Below are 14,151 nucleotides of genomic sequence, written 5' to 3'. Positions count from 1 at the left end.
CAATTTTAAGCTCAGATTTGGTTCTTTTTTTCCGACACCAAACTCTCCTAATTATCCAAACTCAAAATTGGAAGCTTTCAGGAGTCTCAAAATACTAATTTCAGGCAGTTTATTCAAGATTTCATGTAATTCCTGCGTATTTAACTAAACTTGCTGCTGCTGCAACATCATTTTGACTTGAAAATTCACTTGTTTCTTCTCTAAGCCGTGGAAACACTGCCTGCAGTTCAACCGAGTAGAATTTTTGTCAGTTACTGCTGGTTGCATTCGAGTCGAGTTCTATTTTTGACAAATTGCTTAATAAAACATTGGAATAAAGTGGTTTTTGATAAAATATCACAATTTTAACCTCAGATTCAGTTAGTTTCTTGACATGTTACACATGAAACACCATCCAAATTCAAAGTTGGAACTATTTAAAAGTCAGAAAACACACATTTCATTCGGTATATTTCAGGTTTTTGTGTAATTTGTACATATTTTCTAACACCTGCTGCCTCTCTCACAGCTGTTTGACTTTTCCTTCCTCCCCTTTCAGAGTTTGATGATAAAACGTGCTAAAAATTAATTTCTCGTAGAAAGTTAGGCCGTCTGCCAAACAGCGTGATTGATTTCTGGTGAGGATCCAGTTGTTTTTTTTTCTGATTAATCATTTATTTTCTTGAGAGATAAGGCTTTTTTTTTTTTTTTAAGGATTTTTCTCATGAGCCACTCGGCTGAAGGACAGCTATCTGGCAGACGTGCGCCCTGATTGCGTGTCACTGTGAGTGTTTTGATGCGGATCCAGATGCGGATTGAAATTTTCTAAATACTTTCAGTTATTGGAACAACAAGTTGTGGCGGATTGCGCAGCCTTGGCAGCAGCGAGCGCCGTCCGAGTGCTCACTTTGTTAACAAAACACAATCTGATCGCATTTTCTCTGTGTTCAGACGAGGCGACGCTCTCCAAAGTGTTCCTGAAATGCAGCTGCTGATGCTCGCTTCTCTCCTGACTCGTGGCTTCATGTGTTGCAGAAGCACTAAAACAAGTGGTTTTGGGTTGAAGTTAGTAGCTACAGCATCATCACAACTCCAAATGTGCTTCAGATAATCTAAGGTGGAGAGTAAAATGAGAAAAGAGAAGCTACAAACTGAATAAAAGTCGTATTTTCAGTTCTGTTCTCTTTGCTAAGGGTGCATTTAATCTGACTTTTAGAACATTTTAACCCTCTAAACCCCACTACTGTCGTATTTTACAGACTGTGGGCTCGCTTTTTAACCAGTTTACCCAACTTTTACTTATATTTGGCATATCCTAAAGGATGATTTGTTGGAGTTTTACTGCTTTACAATGCAGTAGGGAGTTGGTAGATAGCTTATATTAATACACAATATTATTTTTCAGCACTTTAGGGGTTCATTTTCAAGGTGCATGCGATGAATTTGTTTTTTTTTCTTTCTCATTTTCACTCACTGTAGGTGCAGACAGCTGCATTGGAATGAACTGGAATCAACTTGTGCAACATTTCTCCAACTGAGCAGAGAAATACTGGAAAAATGCAAAAACAGAAGCCGCAAATTGAATAAAGTCACATTTTCCCCCACATTCTCTTTGATTGGGGTGCATTTAATCTGACTTTTAGAGCACTGTAACCTTCTAAACCACACGACTCTCATTTTTCCTCACTGTAGGCTCGATTTTAACCACAAAATAAAGTTGTGCACCACATGCTTATTTGAATCCAATCCGATTACATTTAGTCATTTTAAGACTTCTTTTCTTCTCTTATCACAGCTCAGGATGCTATCAAAATGCCAAAGCAGAAGCTGCACAGTTTTTTCACCCACATTCTCTTTGATTAGGGTGCATTTAATCTGACTTTTAGAGCATTTTAACCCTCTAAACCCAACTTCTGTCACGTTTTAACCAACTGTGGGCCTGATTTTCACCACAATACAACGTTGTGCATCTGTATTTATGTTTTGAAGGTATTTTCTCTGTATTTGGATTGTGCAACGCTGTCACAAGTGTTCCTGACATGCAGCTCAACTAATATTTTCACATTTTAACCCACTGTGGGCCCATTGTTCACCACAATATAAAGTCCTGCACCTGTATTTATGTTTATTATTGCATTTTCTCTGTATTTAGGGTTCATTTAATCTAACTTTCAGAGCATTTTAACCCTCTAAACCACACGACTGTCACATTTTAACCCACTTTGATCCAATTTTTCACCACAATATGAAGTCCTGCACCTGTATTTATGTTTATTATTGCATTTTCTCTGTATTTAGATTATGCAAAATGTCTGAAATGCAGCTCAACTTTCACACTATTCTGTTTGATTAGGGTGCATTTAATCTAACTTTCAGAGCATTTTAACCCTCTAAACCACACGACTGTCACATTTTAACCCACTTTGATCCAATTTTTCACCACAATATGAAGTCCTGCACCTGTATTTATGTTTATTATTGCATTTTCTCTATATTTAGATTATGCAAAACTGTCTGAAATGCAGCTCAACTTTCACACTATTCTGTTTGATTAGGGTCCATTTCATCTAACTTTGAGAGCATTTTAACGCTCTAAACCACACGATTGTCACACGATTTAACCCATTTTGAGCCAATTTTTCACCACCCTATGAAGTCCTGCAACTGTATTTATGTTTATTTTTGCATTTTCTCTGTGTTTTCACGATGCAATGCTGCCACAAGTGTTGCTGAAATGCAGCCCCTGATGCTCGCTTCTCTGCTGACTTGTGGCTCTGCTGCGTTGAAGCGCGACTCTTGCATCAGCGCAATTAGCTGCAGCGGGACACGGTGGCCGATCGGAGGCCCTTCAGACACCGATCTGGAGGAGGAGGAGGAGGAGGAGGAGGAGGAGGAGGAGGAGGAGGTCTAATTGTGTAATTGTATAATTTGCCCTCGCTGACGCCTGCGAGCACACAGGCAGATTTCATTCCAGATTACACTGGGGCTCTTTGAAGGCACGCTGCCCCCAGAGAGGGCAAACAGAGCGGGAGGACCGGTGGCCGTGGAGCAGCGTAGCGTGGCCCGGCGTCCGGCGCTCTGCTCTCCTGCCAGGGTAAACAAGGAGGCTGCATAGCTCCGGAGCACAGATTAGGCTCTGTTAACATTCCTCCCTCCCTCCTTCAGACACGCTGCTGCTGCTTTCTCTCCACGCTGCAAAAAGTGTCCTGGCTTTATTAACCGGCATTCATCGTGTGAGGCCTGCCGGATCTCTCTCCTTTTATTTTTATTTGCCCATCTATCAGCGGAGGCGTTTGATTTTGGGAACTTTGAAATGTGGACGTCATTAGTTTGTTGGACAATTTCCGCACATATTAGAGATAAAAGTGTGAGTCAGAAAGGTGGCGCTAACAACTGCAGATGAGGATGTGTTGCTCATCGGGGAGGACGATGCTTTTAGTTCAGGACTAACCCTCTGAGCACACAGCTGAGTTACTCAGGGCTTACTCAAAGTGTACCGCACGCGCAGAAGAGGACACAACGACGACACACGCAGAGAGCGTGTTCAGTGTTTACGGAAGTAAACATGGACGCTAACAGCAGAGCATGGCTGACCATTTTAAAGTTGTTGTCCAGCCGGAACCAGCATATTTATAACTTAATCGTTTTAAGGAGAAGGTCAAGAAGGAAGAGAGCCAGGATTTTGGCCCTGGCGTTTTGTGGGGCAGTGGCAGCAACGTCTGTCCAGAGAACTGTGTGGGTGCGGAGTCGCAGCCAGGAGTGGTGGGATAGCGATGTGAGAGGCTTCACAGATGCAAACTTCATTCAGAATTTTCGAATGCCAAGGGCGAATGCTTGAACGCAGAATAGTGACGTTTGTCGTGTACCAATGACGGATAAATGCGACCCGGCCGTTCAGACTGAAGCCGCATGGCAAAAGATCCGATACGTATCGGAATTAGGACCACATATCCAAGTGGCCTGGGTCGCATTTGAAAAAAAATCGGATTTGGGTCACTTGAGCCTGCAGTCTGAACGTAGCCAAAGACGATTAGTTCAAAGACCACCTGAAAGTGAAAAATCTGAAGATTTTTTCTGTTTTTACAGTTTCTACCGCTGACAAATTGTGTCATTTTGGTGATTTTTTTTCAATATAACACACCTTTTATACCAGTTAATTTGGTAAAATAGTTTCTTCATACAGTTATAATCACTCAACCATGTTAACCAACACTATTAGTGTATTTTAATCTGCAGTCTGGTTTCTGTCACTCTGAACCATCCTGAGGTTTTTCCTTGTTTCCAGAGAACCGTTTTCCGCTCCCTGTCCTCATTACCAGCTTCCCTCTTTCACCATCTCCACATCTCCATCTCCGTCCTCTCAGCATGAGGACGTGGAGGTTCTTCCGCCCGTCGACGGGGACCCTCCGTCTGGCCGAGCGGCTCGTCACATGGCTCCTTCCTGCTCCAGCCGGCTAATTAGCGGTGGCTTAGCGGACATTAAGCAGCGATAGGGGTTTAATGTTTCTGGGCTAATCCCTCTCCTTTTGGCCGGGAAACCGGAGCCTCATATGTCATGAGGTGGACTTACATCCAGAGATTAAGTCTGGCAGTCTGAGGCTATTTACTGGCATTCAAGATGTGTGCTAGTAAAGCTGCCACCGCCACTCCGGCCCGCTCAGAAAACACTCGAGGCTTTTCACTGCGAAGTGACGCGGCAGCATTCAGATTTTACACTGAGGGCGTTAAAGCTTATCCAGCACAAAGACGCCAACAAGGAGCTCATTCTGCTGCTTTCTACTGTAATCTGTGGATAAGAGCATCAGACACACGCCTCCAGGAAGAGAAAAATATGAATATGAAGCAAGATTACATTTTTAATTCTCCCACATCCAAAGGGAGGAGAATGAAGGGATTAAATGTTGAAAGTGATAGTAGCAAAATAAAGACTATTAACACAGACAGGGTTCTGCTAAACGACGGAGTGGCTGATAGCATTGAGTGTCACGATAAGAACAGAAAATTAGAAAAATGAGGCCAGTGAGAGGTGATTATTTGATGTGAAAAGAAGAATTTACAGCCCTATAAACACAGCTGCTGCAGGTTTTTGAATGTGGCATCAATTTCGCATCAGTTACTGTGTTCGAAAATACTGATTTCTTCACCGTTTTAAAGGAAAACGGACGTTTTTTTTTAGATATTTAACAACTTCAAAATGAAAACAAGCTTCAGCAAGGTTTTCTACATGAACTCTTAACTTGATTTTATGCACGACGTGTTTATTAACCCCTGATGATGTGGCGTTTCTTCGGATAACTTAAGCAAATCTCACTCTTGAAAGAAAGCTATTTTATTCTTCATGTCATGTTTGAAAATCAGCCAAAAATAAAGTGTTTGCTTGAACCAGATTCTGTAAAAAATTTAAAATTCTGTATTTTTTGGTGATGCTAAAAAGTCAGGATTGACTCTCCTGCGATGAACAGTCATGTGACTAAAATTCAGGGACTTTTTCGGCTGAACTGCAGGCAGTGTATGCAGCCGACAGGAGACGAACTGAAAATACAAATAGTGAAACATCTATTGCACATGGACACACAATTTTTTTTATTCAGTATTGGTAAAGCCTGTGAAAACTGCAAAAAATATTAGACATGATGATTGTATTTTTTCAATTTTTCTCAAATAGTGTTAAAAATGCAGCAGATGTTTTCTTTCTTTTATGATTTATGGCATTATAATTGGAGATATTTAATCAAAATAAAATATCATTTAAATATTTACTGAATAAAACACTTGCAATAAACAGATTCTGAAAAAAAATTCTGCATTTTACACACAATTTAGGGACTTTTTGGCTGAACTGCAGGCAGTGTACGTACAGCATAAAACGAATGAGAGGCAAGCGTTGTGTTTTTTTTTCTTATGATTTGTGGCGTTTCAACTGTATCCCACTGCACACATTTCATTTTCGAGTCGTTTCTACTTCTAGCTATGGTTTTCTTGTCTCCATAGAGGTGTAGGACTTTAGATTGCAGTGAAAAACGAGGAAATACACCCAGAAACTACTCGGTGTTTAAAGCTATTATCAGAGCAATTATTTCAGAACTTTTTCTTCTAATTTGTTGGTAGAGAAGTGGCCGAAAATTGAGATTATAATGGAATTCAAATGGAACAAAAGCCCCTGGATGAAGTCGTGCTAATGATGGTTTCACGGTGAGCATCTGAACACAAAAAGACTCACAAACATTAGATGTTTCTGCACAGACGTCCTGCTGAAACTCAGCAACCACTGATTTGGGCTCTGGAGCTGTTTCATTTTTCCTCTCTACAAACACCACCTCTGTCCTGGTGGTAGCTATTTTTCTGCGCTTCACATCCTCAGTAACTCCTCTTTTTTTCTGTTTTCACACGTCCATCTCCCACCGAGTCCTGACTGCGGTTGTCTGGGTGAAACGCTAATGATGGCCGCGGGGCGTCCCGCTGTTTCGGCAGCATCTCCCACAGCCGCCGTCTCGCTGTTTCAGTCGAGTGTGACGCCGCTTGATTTGCTCTGAGCTTTGTGGCGACGTTTCCAAAGAGGCTTTGATTTGGTTGGAGCTCCCGACCGTCACCGCAGCGCTTCCACGTCCTGCTGCCGGCACCGATTTCAGCGAGCAGCCGAGGTGGACGGGGAGCTAAATCAGGGCGTGACGCTGCTGCCGTGTGTAGGGCTGTTTCCATGTTTTACACCGGCAGTCTGTTATTTCACTACTGTGAGCCTCCATATGGTGTTTTTTAAAAGTATGGATATCTATCTAGCATGTCCATAAAGAGTATTCATTCTTTAATTACAAATAATATCTAGCAGAATCATAGAAAATTGATGTCTACATCAAAATTTGGATTTTTACAATGAGTTAAATTTAGGTAAAATGACACTATTTTATTTTTAAATGCAAGTAAATAAAAACAACACTATTTTAAAGAGTTATTTGAAAGAACAATCGTCAATAATTTTAACTGATATTTTACACATTTTCCATGTTCTTTTAAGGTTGACTGTAAAAATAAGAGCTAATAATCTATTTTTTTTCCAAAAGCAGCAGCAAAGAAGTTTTTTTTAAACCAATATTTGCCACTATTTGAAAGAAAAATCATGTCTATTAAGAACTAAAAGGTGCTAAATTATTTTCTAAATGGGTATTTTATAGATGGTCCCTGTTTTGTTAAAATAAGCATCACGGGAGAAAATACAATAATTAATTGACTGGAATTTTTTTTAAAATAAATATTTTGAAATGTTTTGAAATCAGCAAAAATATTGCTAATTTACAAAATACTTATATATAAAGAATTTAAATAAAAATGAACATTATTTTAGAGATTTCCCCAGTTTTGTTCAACTACAGGTAATGTCTATAAAATTTAAAAAATACCAAAACTGTATAAAATGTCCACATCAAAAATCTGTATTTTAACACATAGTAATTTGTTCTTTTACAATTTATGACTGTAAAATGACACTTTTTACGGTAAACCAGCAAAAAGGAATTATTTTGCAGACTCAGATCATCAATCAAAAGAAAATTTAGGCAAATCAAGGACTGGAAACTGTAAATGATTTTTTAAAATGTATACTTTTCCATGCTTAACACACATTAACATCCTTTACGGTTTTGTTAATGTACAGAAAATAATTAGTAAAATCTCAGAAAAAAAATAAATTACACCAAAACTGTGAGGAATGTCAAAAAAGTAAAAATCTGTAATTTAAAAAAAGTCATTTGTTCTTTTACAATCCATGACTGCAGAATTACTCCACAAAAAGCTGCAAAAATACAGATATTTCCCCATTTTTATAGTATTTCCCTTTTTTTTTTTACTGTCATTTCTTGCACTCTTGCAGCCAGATTTCACAGGTTTTTTTCTCATTTTTACAGCATATAAATTCCTTTTTTCTCTCCACCGTTGTCTTTTGCACCTCCATCTCTTCACTCTTGTTATTTTTCCGATTCGTCTTCGGCTGTCTCCCTCCATCTGCTACATTAAAGGCGTCTCGGTGTGGCGTCTGGCCGGTCGACAGCTTTCTGAGGGCCGGAGACGTTTTCCCGTCTCTCCGGAGTCATGATACCTGACAGAACGGAGCGTGTCGAGTCTTTTTTCACCTACACCTGAACTCGAGTGCCAGAACGGTTCACGTCAGCGAAGAGAGGCTGAAACATGCCGGCGTTTGATCTGGGCAACACCGGTGTTTAGCTCAGTGCTCTGAGGAGGTCACTAGAGCCGTATAAATGCCGATTACGGATATAAACCAGAGAACGCGCTCGTACAGATCTAATCACCGGCATAAATCCCTTGATTGTCACCCGGTGGCTCGTAAAAGCAACGATCTGATGAAGTGTTGTGTCTCCTGCAGATGAAACCTTTAATCAGAGCGGCATGAATCCAGCTATAAAACGCAGATTAAGCGAGGATAAATGTGGCTTAAATAATGTGAAGCGCCAATATCTGTATCTCAAGAGGACTGGCAAACACTTTTTACCTTTTTATTATATAGTGAGGTTTGCTAATAATTCACAAATCAGAGTGTCTGGAACACTTAGGGCTGCTTAAATGTGTAATAACTCTGAAATATTATTCACTTTTACATGTCATATTTAAAATTGCCCAAAAAATAAAGTGTTTTGTGGAACTAGAATTTGTAAAAAACTAAAAATTCTGTGTTCCTTAGTGTAACCAAAAAGCCATGATTGACTCTGCTGCGATAAAGAGTCGTGTGACTAAAAATCAGGGACTTTGTGATTGAAATTATCCTTTTTTTCTTCTGCTTTTTCTTGACTAGCATGTACAAAAACACGCATTTACGATCCCTCTGTAACCTCACTTGAGGAGTTTTACAAAGAAAAATGAGACAATGATTGCAGATTTTCCAGGATCTGATCATTTTTCTGTCGCGGTCGGCTGCTTTAAACATCAACACCAACACAGGAGTCCTTTGTATTTTGACGATATGTCTCTGAATTGATTTGAGATGAAGATAATCTTCAGTACAGCAATTTTGTCTGTTAGCAGGATTAGTTATTGTCTTTAATTATTGTTTTATTGTCTTTTCAGGATGAGGGTTGCATACTGTTGAACATTTCAGTGACGTGTTCAGGAGAAGTCAGAGAAAAAGTGGCTATAAAACAGCTACAAATTCATTACAATTGAATAAAATGTAAGCAATTAATGAAGTTTCTGCTGTTCTTCCACATATGATATCATATGGATCCTGTTGTTGAGTGATTCTGCAATTATTTAATAAACTCAGAGGAAATAATCCTAAACAACTGGAAGCAACAAACTCCTGTTAGTTCAAACCTGGATTACACTCACTGCTACTGCTCCTCATTCATCTAAGATGATGCAGCCTGTTTTTATTGTAGTAAAGTTGTATTTTTATGAACATTTCAGTTGTTGTTCCATGCACATAAATGTCTGAAACATGGAGACGTTCATATAGATTCAACAAACTCAGAGGAAACAATCCTAAACAACCGGAAGCGACAAGCTAATCTAAGATGGTATAGACTCTGTTTTTAGATCTTTCTGAACTTCAGTTTTGTTATAAGTTGCTGCAGTTGTTCCACATGAATAAGTGCACATAATTGGAGATAATTATATGGATTTACTGCTGGCTAATGCTGCAGTTATTTAATAAACTCAGAGGAAATGATCCTAAACAACCGGAAGCAATAAGCTAACTTCAGCTCCTATTAGCCAAAACCTGGATTACATTCATCATTGGTGCTTTTCATTAACGTAAGATGTTATGGACTCTATTTTTATTGCACTAAAGTTGCATTTTTATACACATTTCAGCTGGTAATAGATGCAAAACCGTAGAGCAAAGTGAAAGAGAAAGGCGATTTTTGAGGTCATTTGCTCAGAACATTTCAGTTTACTGTTGGTCTGTTTATTTTTAGGTTTGTGTTTTTGCTCCCGTTTCTATTTTCTTCATTTCTTCTACTTCAAATCAAAGTTATTTTGTTTTTCAGGCAATTTGCTGTGCACATCGATTTTCTGAAAACTTCAAAGTCATTTATCTTGAGCTCATTCAAGGTTTTAGTTTGCACCCTGAAGCCTTTTAAAACAGAAGAAATATCACCTTAGTGAAACAAGTGACAGCGTTTGAGTATAAAAAAGAAAGAGAAGAGAAATTAAGAATTCACCATTTTCATTACCTGCATCTTCTGGGTCTTCATCGTAGTCTTCATCGTCACCAGATGACAGAGAATCTAACGGAGGGAAAAAGCAGAATGAATGTTAATTTCTCATGAATAAAAACCTCTTTTCCCCTCAGACTCCGTGAACTCTGTTGGCTATCAGATAACGAGCAAAACTACATCTGGAAAACTTCGGAGCCCAGAATCTGTTTGACTCGAGACGATGGGGAGGAGGAAGAGGAGGAAAAAAAAGGAAGAAAAAGAAGCAAAGCAGGAATTGTTGCATGGTAAACGCTCTCAGATTAAATGGCGTGTGTTCTCATAGATGCTTGAATGCACATTAAAAGCGGCTGTTCATTGAGGAGCTCATGAATGAGTCCACAGTTCTCTGCAGGCAGATACTACAACCTAAACATTTCCACAGACGCTACAAATGAGAGGGTCATTAGTGTTGCAGTGAGAGAGCACGTGTGCAGAAATAACACCACCAAAAAACCCCAAAGCCCGGCTAATTATTCTGCAGCCACAGATACAACTGTTTAGATTTGCTGTATCGCACATTTGGGCTGCCGTTGTAATTATTTTCGACGTGACCTTGAAGTTTCCTGGTTTGACTCCGCAGGTCTGGTTAATGAGAGCCAGCTGTTACCCCGACAACCCCGGTGAGCCAAAACTGCTCCTGAAACTCCTGACTGGCAGCTTTTTTTTAAGGCTATTTTCCCCCTTATCTGACACCTCCAGCCCACAAATCCACTCGGCGATTATGCAGCAGAAAGACGGATTTTTAACTCGATTTATAAACAGGAAACAGACTTGTTGTTGTCAAAATAAAATTCAAACAGTGTGATTATGGAAATGGATGAAATCAGATAAAAGAGGTGTCTGTGGTCCTCTCTGATTGGTCGACATCTGAAGGTGTCTGGGGTTCTTTCTGATTGGTCGAGGACTCGAAACGCGTCAGCGGTCCTCTCTGATTGGTCGAGGCTTCTGAAGGTGTCCTGTGGTTCTTTTTGATTGGTCAAGACCTCTGTGATCCTCTGATTGGTCGAGGACTCAAATAGCGTCAACGGTTCCCTCTGATTGGTCGACATCTGAAGGTGTCTGTGGTTCTTTCTGATTGGTCGAGGACTCGAAACGTGTCAGCGGTTCTCTCTGATTGGTCAAGACCTCTGTGATCCTCTGATTGGTCGAGACCTCTGAAGCGATCCTGTGGTCCTCTCTGATTGGTTGAGGCCTCTGTGATCCTCTCCAATTGGTCGAGAACTCAAAAACTGTCAGCGGGTCTCTCTTATTGGTCGAGGCGTCTAAAGGTGTCTGTGGTTCTTTCTGATTGGTTGAGGACTCGAAACGCGTCAGCAGTCCTCTCTGATTGGTTGAGACCTCTGAAGGTGTCCTGTGGTTCTCTCTGATTGGTCCAAAAAGGTTTTTTGGGGGTTTGTTTGTGGTTGTTTTGCATCTTCTGGTCACTTTGTGTCTCTTTGTGGTAATTCTTTACCTGTTTGGGGTCATGTTGCGTCTTTTTTCCAGTTTCTCTGTGGTTGTTTTGCATCTTTTTGTAGTGGTTTTTTGTCTGGTTTTGCAATTTTTTTTCAAGTAGCGGTCATTTTGCTTCTCTCTGTGGTCTTTCTTTTCATTTTTAATAGGTCTCTGGTCATTTTGCATTTCTTTAAGGTCATTTTGACTCTTTTTATGCTTTCTTGCAATGCAAAATGCCCCTGTCTGTCTTGTGTTTTGTGTGATATTTTAATCTGTGACTCATTTATGGGAACACTTCAAACAACATCAGAGCAACAAATGAAAATGTGGTGTGAAAGTGTCTGAGAAACCATCCTGCTTCTGCTAAAACCACCTTAAAGCCAGATACATGCAGCACATTTCCCTTTTTTGCGGATAGACCTCATTCATCTCCATGTTTTCATTCACTTCAGGCTGCAGACAGCTTCTTAAACATTACAGCTCCTTGTTTCCAACATGTGTACGGCGAGCGTCCGATACGATTCCTGCCGTCTGGACGCCATCCAGGTGCTAAATCTGATACCGCTGCTAAATATCTGACACCTTGCTCAAATATTTGAAGGAAAACACAATAGTCCGTGTGTGTTTTAGAGCGAGCCGAGGCTGCAGTGTTTAAAGTAGAGGGAGGAGAACAGGATATCGCAAAAAGTCCGACTTGTCGAGTTATTTAAACACGCAAAAATGATATGAAACGTCTGCTTCCCGTGTTACCAGAATTATAATATTTAACAGAGCTACAAGTTGTGAAAAGAATTGTGAAACTGTAGTATTTCATCAAAATCACTTTATTCTACGTCTTGTTTGAAAATTTGCCAAAATTAAATCTTTTTCTATAACCAGATTCTGCAAAAAACTAAATATTCTGTGTTTCCTGAGTCAACCAGAAAGCCAAGAGTGACTCATCTGTGACCAACAGCCATGTGGCTAAAATTCATTCATTTTCAGCTGGATTTTCAACTTTTCAATAGTCCCAAACATCTCATTCCACCTGGGAATGATCGAAATCTAAACTTGAAATTGTGATATCTCCTCCAAATCACATCACGCTACATGTATTATTTAAATAATTGAAAAAAAAAAAACGTTCCCACAACTTTGATTCTGTAAAAGGCAAAAAATTATGAGGTACTCGCTGCAAACAGGAAACCAAAAATGATCCAGCTGTGACCAACTGTCATTTAGCCAAAATTCATGAATTTTCAGCTGAACTGCAGGTTGTGTTTACACCATTGTTGATTCCAGGTTAATTATCAAAGCCAGAAAATGTAAAAACAGTAAGAATCACTGGATTTTCAACTTTCCGACAGTCCTCAAAAGCCTAATTTTACCTGAGAATAATCTAAATGTAAGCTTGAAACTGTGATATTTAAAAAATTGCAAAAAATAAACCGCTCCCACAACTAACATTCTGTAAAAAGCAGAAAATGATGTGGTACTCGGTGCAAACATGGAGCCAAAAATGATCCAGCCTTCGCAAAAAGTCTGACTTGTCGCATTATTAAGTACTCCCTGTGTCACCAAAATTACATTTATCAGAGCTACAAGCTGTGAAAACAAACAGAATTGTTGAATTTTCAACTTGTCCATGGTCCTGCTCATCTGGAATGAGGTGTTCTGTGACAAAACGCAACCAGATCTTAACTTTAAATTGTGGCATTTCATCAAAACAACTTTATTCCTCTTGTCTCATTTGAAAATTTGCCAAAAACAGACCTTTTTCTATAACCAGATTCTGCAAAAAACTAAAAATTACATGTTTCCTGTCGCAACCAGAGAGCCAAGAGTGACTCAGCTGTGACCAACTGTCGTGTGGCTAAAATTCACAAACTTTTGGTTGGATTTGAACCAGATTTTCAACTTTTTGACAGTCCTCTAACACCTTTTTCCACCTGGGAATTAACTAAATTTAAGCTTGAAATTGTGATATTCCCTCCAAACCACTTAACTCCACATGCATCATGCAAAAAAATTGCAAAAAAAAACCCAAAACAAAACATTTCCACAACTCAGATTCTGAAAAAGGCAAAAAAAAAGATCAGGTACTTGGAATTCTTGAGTTATTTAAAGATGCAAAAATGATCCTAAATGTCTGCGGTGAATTTGCTTCCTGTGTGGTTTAAACTCCAGAGACGTACTGAGCGGCGCTGCGGGTGAATTCAGTTATCTGTCTTTATGTATTTGTTCAAAGCGACAAAAAGCCTGATTTTAAAGCAGAACGCAGCTTGGTGAGGCGGTTTCTTCCTTCCTGCCGTCTGGAGCTGATCTGCACTGCGGGGAGGAGAAGCCGTCCACCTCTGATCAGACCTGGAAAAGGCCATTTTCTGCTCCGGCTCGCAGCCAAACTCCTGCATCTGTGTGAGCTTCGAGGAGGAGGAGGTGGGAGGTGGGAGGGCTGGAACTCTCTCATTTCTTGCCACCCCATCTGTTTTCAATGCTGAAATGTTTGGAGCTAATTGCTTTCTAATTAGTTGTCAATAACAGGCTCAGCTGGTGT

At 39.8% G+C, this 14,151-nt stretch overlaps 1 protein-coding gene across 4 annotated transcripts in view; it reads right to left on the bottom strand.

Annotated features, from left to right (window-relative positions):
* The window catches only part of fgfr3 (fibroblast growth factor receptor 3), a 113,723-nt gene that overhangs the window by 59,175 nt on the left and 40,397 nt on the right, over window positions 1-14,151 (bottom strand). For 3 of the 4 annotated variants that reach the window (XM_022206675.2, XM_022206674.2, XM_022206676.2), the window contains exon 4: window positions 10,149-10,214. In XM_022206675.2, coding sequence (XP_022062367.1) covers window positions 10,149-10,214 — 66 coding nt within the window. The remainder of the gene's footprint in view (window positions 1-10,148; window positions 10,215-14,151) is intronic. The other variant, XM_022206678.2, reaches the window with a different exon arrangement.

Source organism: Acanthochromis polyacanthus, chromosome 1 (assembly GCF_021347895.1).
Source record: "Acanthochromis polyacanthus isolate Apoly-LR-REF ecotype Palm Island chromosome 1, KAUST_Apoly_ChrSc, whole genome shotgun sequence".
NCBI classification, from domain to species: Eukaryota; Metazoa; Chordata; class Actinopteri; family Pomacentridae; genus Acanthochromis; species Acanthochromis polyacanthus.
This window is presented reverse-complemented; position numbering and strand designations above follow the sequence as displayed.